Raw genomic sequence first — 7,500 nt, forward strand, 5'->3', positions numbered from 1 at the left:
AGGCCAAGAGAGAGATAAACAGAGAGAGAGTGAGGAGAGTCCGATACAGAGTAAAAGAGAGAGAGAAAGAGCAAAAGAAAGGGAGAGAAAGGGACAGGCAGACAGACACAGAGAATGAGAGGGGGAGAGAGAGACAGACAGACAGACAGAGAGAGAGACAGACAGACAGAGAGAGAAAGACAGGAGAGTCCGATAGAGAGCAAGAGAGAGACAGGGAGACAGAGACAGAGAGACAGAGACAGAGAGAGTGAGCGAGTAAAAGAAAAGCAGAGAAAGGGACAGGCAGACAGACAGACAGACAGAGACAATGAGAGGGGGAGAGACAGAGACAGAGAGTGACAGAATGAGAGAATAGCACAGAGAGAGAAAGAAAGAGAGACAGACACATGGACACACACACACACACACACACACACACACACACACACACACACACACACACACACACAGAGAGAGAGAGAGAGAGAGAGAGAGAGAGAGAGAGAGCTGACAAAGAGCACAATGATAATTAATCTGACTGGACGTAACCAGATATGTGGTAATGTCCCTGTCGTTTTCGCCTTTTTCGTTGTGCGCAGGACTATTGATATAACAGTTATCGCAGACAGATCTGTGCAGATTGCATCTGACTTGTGACTGTTATCTGCTCATCTCCAGTCTTTTGGATGAAACGATAAGCCGAGGTCCCGTGTGCAGCATACACTTACCGTGCTTTATAAAATAAATAAAAATACAACAACAAAAAAAAAGAAAAGGTTTTCCCCAGGCAAAGTTCTGTTGAAAAATCAACTTTACCAGTAGAATAAATTCACTAGGAAATATAAGATAACACAGGTTACTGGTGGTAGAATGAAAGCATCTACCAGGGCATATAGCTGTCAGTCTCTCTCATGCTTTGTTCGCGTTTGCTTTGCGTTCTGAGTTTTGTCATGCATCTACTGTCCTACAAAATCAAAGAGAAGTTCTTTCCATCTAAAACTTATCGTGAGCCGTGTCTGAAAAACTGCTTTGGGGTGATTGATGTCATCCACAATATACCATGGTAGCTGGAATTTTTCAGTTTACTTCGAATATACCTTTCTTTTTCTTTATTTAATCTCTGCCATTCCCATCCTTTCCCGATGAAAACGTACATTATTTTGTTTCTGCAGTTTTGTATCTCTTGGTTACGATTTGTGCTCCTCACCCTCCCAACCCCCTTCTCTCTGTCTCTGTCTGTCTGTCTGTCTGTCTGTCTGTCATTCTCATCGCCGCTTCTGTGATTCAAGTTATACTTGCCTTCTTACAAATTCCGTTAGTTATCAAATGTTTCCATCTGAAATAACTAAATGGCGCGTGTGTACATATATTTCCTTGTGTTTGTCTCTTTGTGTGTGTGTGTGTGTGTGTGTGTGTGTGTGTGTGTTTAATCGTGAGTGCATAAGTGCATAAGAGACACACAGAGAGAGAGAGGGTGGGTGCATGGTAGTTTGGGGCAAGCGAACATGAAGCCACCCTGTATCCAAGAGCCTACCCTAAGTTCGTGTGAAACATTAACAAGGCCTGATCAAGCGCAAGGTGGCAGAATGGTTTAGACGTTCATCTCTTAATACAGTGTCCACGAGGGTCTGGGTTCGATTCCCGCCTTTGCTCTTTCTCACAAGTTTGGTTGGAAATGAAATCAAACCGAGCGTCCAGTCATTCGGATGAATCCCGTGTGCAGCACGCACTTCGCGTACTGAAAAAGAACCCACAGCAACAAAAGGGTTGTCCTCTGGCAAAGTTGTATAGAAGAAATCCACTCTGAAAGGCACACAGACATATTTGCATGCACTCAAGGCCTGACTCAGCGCGTTTGGGTTGTGCTGCTGGACAGGCATCTGCCTAGCAGATGGGTTGTGTAGTAGCGTATATTGATTTTTCCGAACGCAGTGACGAGAAACTATAACTGAAACTGAAACTAGCCAGTGCATTTGGGTTCATACGAAAGTCAGGCATCTGCTCCCTTTATTTGTTTATTTATCTCTATTTATTTATTTATTTATTTATTTATTTATCTGTTATCAAAAGCAAATGTGATGTAGCGTGTACGGATCAGTCCGCACACGTTAACTCCTCCTTGGAACTGAAACAGCAACTGCAACAATGTGCAGGACTGGAGTCTGACATAGACATCGTGGATTGTTCCATGACCATCGGCACTGGCACTGGGCTGCTCGACTTTGTTGGCTACATTGATGAGGTATACTGCCTGCCTGTCTGTCTGCCTGCCTGTCTGACTGCCTATCTGTCTGTCTGTCTCTGTCTCCCTGTCTCTGTCTCTTTGTATCTCACTCTACACACAAATATCATGCATTCTTGGAGTCCTTGGCTCCGTTCCTTGGAGATACCTCTGAAGTGTGCATCGCAAACTTTCAAATACAAAAAATATAGCAACAGCAGTTGTTTTTTTTGTTTTGTTTTTTGTTTTTTTTCTTCTTCGTGTCTTTAAAACTTGTGGTTGTCGTTTTGCAAAATTTTGCTGGAGGATATATATCTATTTGTATATATATATATATATATATATATATATATATATATATATATATATATATATATATAAAATGTGTGTGTGTGTGTGTGTGTGTGTGTGTGTGTGTTCATAAAATGCAATGCAATGAAGCACATGAGAATCCCGACTTCCCTGCAACCTTAGCAGTGATTCCAGCCAGCAAGGTCACAGTAGGGCCAAACGAGATAATAATAATATATATATATATATATTTTTTTTTTTTAATGTCTGTTTTCTCAAAAAGAAAATAAAGGGTCGCTCCCCATCCTTCCCCTCACTTCTGACTGCTTTCTCGCTCTTCCCTCCTCCCCTCCACTCCCCTCCTATCTCCCCCTAACAATCTGTTCGCTTTGTCGGGCAGGTCAAGTACTACAAGTGCGTGCCCAGTCAGTACTTGTAGAGACTTCCGGCCTCACAACACCCAAACGGTCTCACGTTGTTGTAGCCATGCGCGGCCCTGTAACATAAAACCCTCCTCACTGACACTGCTGCTTCAGTCACCAACAACCAGCCAACCAAGCCACCAGCCAGCCAAGCGACCAGCCAGCCTAGGCTGGCTTCACGACCACTGAAAACGACAAGAGGGACTTCATTCTTATTCTTATTATTCTTATCATTATTGTTGTTGTTGTTGTTGTTGGGGTTGTCGTCGTCGTCGTCGTTGTTGTTGTTGTTTTTGTTTTTCTTCTTCTTCTTCTTCTTATTATTATTATTATTATTATTATTCACTATCATTATTATTCTCTTCGTTCTGATGTCAAAGAAGTTGAACAGAGAAAGTTGAGGCCGTGCTTTGTTGCTTTGTTTCGTTTGGCAGTGCTGGTGTTGTTTTCTTTGTCTGTCTGTATTTGCATTGATAACTTTTTTCTTTTTATTAAACTTTGTTCGTTTTTGTCATTCCAATTGATTTGATTCAGAACATCGAAAATGACCAGGAGACAACCTATACCCTCCTTTCGTAAAGTCCCTCCGTCCCTCCGCCAGTCATTCCCCTCATAGGCCTACTCCGTCTGTGTCTATTTTTGTCTACCTGTTCCTCTTTGTGTTGCCCCTGTGATCCCCCTGTCTCTGTCTGTCTGTCTGCCTGTATGCTTCTGTCTCAAGACATACACACACACACACACACACACACACACACACGCACACACACACACACGCACACACACACACACACACACACACACACACACACACACACACACACACACACACATACGTACCACGGGCAGTCTGGCAGACACTTAATATCTATTGAATGTTTTTCATTTGGTGGTATTGTTGTCATGGCAATACAAGTCCGAGTTCATTTACATTTTTGCAAATAATTAAAAAAGATGAAGCAATAAACTGAGTGTATATACAGCAAATATCAGTCATTGTTTTTGAGTGAGTGTTTTCCTCTGTGTGTGTGTGTGTGTGTGTGTGTGTGTGTGTGTGTGTGTGTGTGTTTGCGTGCGTGCGCTCGCGTTCGCGTGTGTGTGTGTGTGTGTGAATGTGTGTGTGTGGCTGTGCAAGCAGTGGATGCGGAAGAACACAAACACCGACCTTCTGCTATTGATAGCCCACTTCAGTCACTGAGCTAAAACAGACCACGGGTTATCTGATTTCCTCCCGACGCCCCAGACTCTCACTGAGCGGTGGCCCAGTAGTAATGTGCCTGACCAAGAAGCATATGTCCACGGGTTCGAGTCTTCTGTACACCCCCAAAAACGGAGTATGGCTGCCTACATGGCGGGGTAAAAACGGTCATACACGTGAAAGCCCACGTGTGTTCATACAAGTGAACGTGGAAGTTGCAGCCCACGAACGAAGCAGAAGAAGAAGGAGTCTTCTATACGGACAGGAATCTTTACTCCACATCCCCACTTTCACAGGACCTTGAGTAGTGGTATGGGTGCTAGTCTTTCGGATGAGACATGGGGGTTGTGGTGGTGAGGGTATGGGTGAGGGGTGGCGCTACGTTGTGGAGACGCACTTTCCCCCCAGAGAGAGCTGCACGACTTTACGTGGAAAAAATTGTTGAGACAAAAAGTAGTGTAATGCAATATAATACTATGCAATGTAATGCAATGCAATGCTATCAAATGCAATGCAATACAATATAATGGAAAAGATCTCGATTTTCAAACAGAGGAATGTGTTTGTCATTGAGAAATGTTGCAATACAATACAATACAAAGCGATACAATACAACAAAATACAATACAATGCAATGGAAATGAGCCCCTTTTTTTTCCAAACAGGGGAATGTGTTGCCATTAAGGAACAAAATAAAACAAAACAGTACAGCACAGTACAGCACAGTACAGTACAGAACACACCACACCACACTGCAGTAAATTACACTACACTACACTACGCTACACTACACTACACTGCACTGCACTGCACTGCACTGCACTGCACCTCACCGCACCGCACCGCAATGCAATGCAATGCAGTGCATTCCAATACAATCCAATACAATGCAATACAGCACAATACAATATGATACAACACAATACCATACCATAGCATACAATACAATACCATACGATACACCACAGTACAGCACAATACAATACAGTACAATACAAGACAATACAATATTTATAAAGCGCAAAATCTTGATGAAGTCAACCCTAAGCGCGCAAGCGCGCACACACACACACACACACACACACACACACACACACACACACACACACACACTAAACATATACTGCGCACGCACGCACACACACACACACACACACACACACACACACACACACACACACACACACACACACACACACACACACACACACACACACATTATTATTAGTAGTAGTATTTTTATGTATTTATCTCTTTTTTTTAATTTATTATGTTTATTTATTTTTATAATTTTTGTTATTTTATTTTATTTTATTTCATTTTATCTTATTTCTTTTGTTTTTGTTTTTCTCAAGGCATGCCTCAGCGCGTTGTGTTACGCTGCTGGTCAGGCATCTGCTTGGCAGATGTGGTGCAGCGTATATGGATTTGACCGAACGCAGTGACACCTCCTTGAGCTACTGATACTGATACTGAGACAATACAATACAACACAGTACAATACAATACAATACAATACAATACTACGCATCCTGCCAATGCAGGGTGGTGGTGGGTGTGACTGATGACACGAACAGTGGAGAAAGCTGGTCCATCTCTCGTGTTCACACAGTGGGGGTGTTCACGATCCCAACTCTCTGTCTCTCCCACTCTGTCTCTGTCTCCCGCTGTATATGCATGTCTGTTTGGCTGACTGTGTGTACTCTGTTCCTCTCCATCTGTCTGTCTGTCGCTCGTGTGGTACAAAAGAATATAGTGGTTTATGTGGTAACTTTCGTTTGGTGTGTGTGTGTGTGTGTGTGTGTGTGTGTGTGTGTGTGTGTGTGTGTGTGTGTGTGTGTCTGTGTCTGTGTCTGTGTGTGTGTCTGTGTGTCTGTGTGTGTGAGAGACTACGCTTAGATATGGTGATGATAAGGGGCTATTAACCCATCCCATAATACAATAGCGCCAGGAAGAATACATTGCAATACGTCACACCATCCATCAAAGCATACAGTCCAACTCAGTAAGAAACACAACGAATTGTAGCAAAACAATGCATTTCAAAAGTACAAACGGAGTGCAGTATACCTAACAAATTATATATGTCACCTTCATCTTCACCTATCCCGTAGTCTTGTGGACCGTTGGGGCGCCACAGGTGATCTGGTAACCAGCATCCTCCAATCCTCTCGGTTATCTGGCCTCCTGACTGTATCGCTCAACCTCAAGCCCGTCCATTCTGGGATGTTGTCCTCCCATCTCTTCCTCTGTCTGCCTCTCCTTCTCCCCCCTTGCACTGTGCCCTGCAGGAATGTCTTGGCAAGCCCTGATGATCTCGTGACATGGCCATACCATTTGAGCTTGCGTCTCTTGACCAAGGTCAATAGGTCTTCGTAGGGCCCAATGACTTGCCTGATTCTGTTTCGAACTTCTTCGTTCGTGATATGATCTTTGTAGAAGATGCCCAGTAGTCTTCGAAAGCATCTCATCTCAGTGGACTGTATTCTCTTTTCTATTTCAGCTGTTAAGGTCCACGATTCACATGCATACAAAAGTATTGATGTCACCAGGGTAGCAAACTTGGAGCTGTAAATATCGCTTATGTAGTCTGGCCCTGGGGCGGGTTGCATGAGTGAACTTATATGTATACACAGACAAAAACAAGTTTGCATACACACAAACAAAACAGTGAAAGGCAACTAAGTTTTGAACAGTTGGGTTTGAGGTTGATTTTGAAGTTGGAAATGAACGAGGGGTTAGCTATATTAATCAATACGGCAAGGAGTTTAACAGCGGTCAACATATGTGCAGACCTGCTAGTGCCTGAACCCCTTTGTGTGTATACGCAAGCAGAAAATCAAATTATGCACGTTAAAGATCATGTAATCCATGTCAGCGTTCGGTGGGTTATGGAAACAAGAACATACCCAGCATGCACATCCCCGAAAGCGGAGTATGGCTGCCTACATGGCGGGGTAAAAGCAGTCATACACGTAAAAAACCCACTCGTGTATGTACGAGTGAACGTGGGAGTTGCAGCCCACGAACGAAGAAGAAGAGAATTCCACTGGGTGATGTACAAGATAGGCAGAAAACCTGGTGGCAGGTGACAAGAGCGAACAACTTTGCATCGGTAAGCTTGCTTAGAGGTAAGAACGTGCTTGACTCCACGGTGACTCCATATACTCAGGAACATTCGTAACCTTTAGCAAACTTGGAGCTGTAAATATCGCTTATGTAATCTGGCCCTGGGTGCGGGTTGCATAAGTGAACTTTGCAGTGGTAAGTTTGCCTAGAAGCAAGAACGTTCTTAACTCCACGGTAACTCGATATTGTATTGTATTGTATTGTATTACTCTTTTTTTGTCACAACAGATTTCTCTCCCCAGGACAGCGTGCCTTCACACTGA

General features: G+C 43.4%; 1 protein-coding gene across 1 annotated transcript in view; it reads left to right on the forward strand.

Moving 5' to 3' along the window:
* Positions 1-3,211, forward strand: part of LOC143294101 (protein PIF-like) — a 62,205-nt gene extending 58,994 nt beyond the window's left edge. Inside the window, exons 9-10 of the mRNA XM_076605533.1 lie at positions 2,133-2,221; positions 2,892-3,211. Coding sequence (XP_076461648.1) covers positions 2,133-2,221; positions 2,892-2,930 — 128 coding nt within the window. The 3' untranslated portion in view covers positions 2,931-3,211. The remainder of the gene's footprint in view (positions 1-2,132; positions 2,222-2,891) is intronic.
* The last annotated feature ends 4,289 nt before the right edge of the window (positions 3,212-7,500 follow it).

This window comes from Babylonia areolata, chromosome 19 (genome assembly GCF_041734735.1).
Source record: "Babylonia areolata isolate BAREFJ2019XMU chromosome 19, ASM4173473v1, whole genome shotgun sequence".
NCBI lineage: Eukaryota > Metazoa > Mollusca > Gastropoda > Neogastropoda > Buccinidae > Babylonia > Babylonia areolata.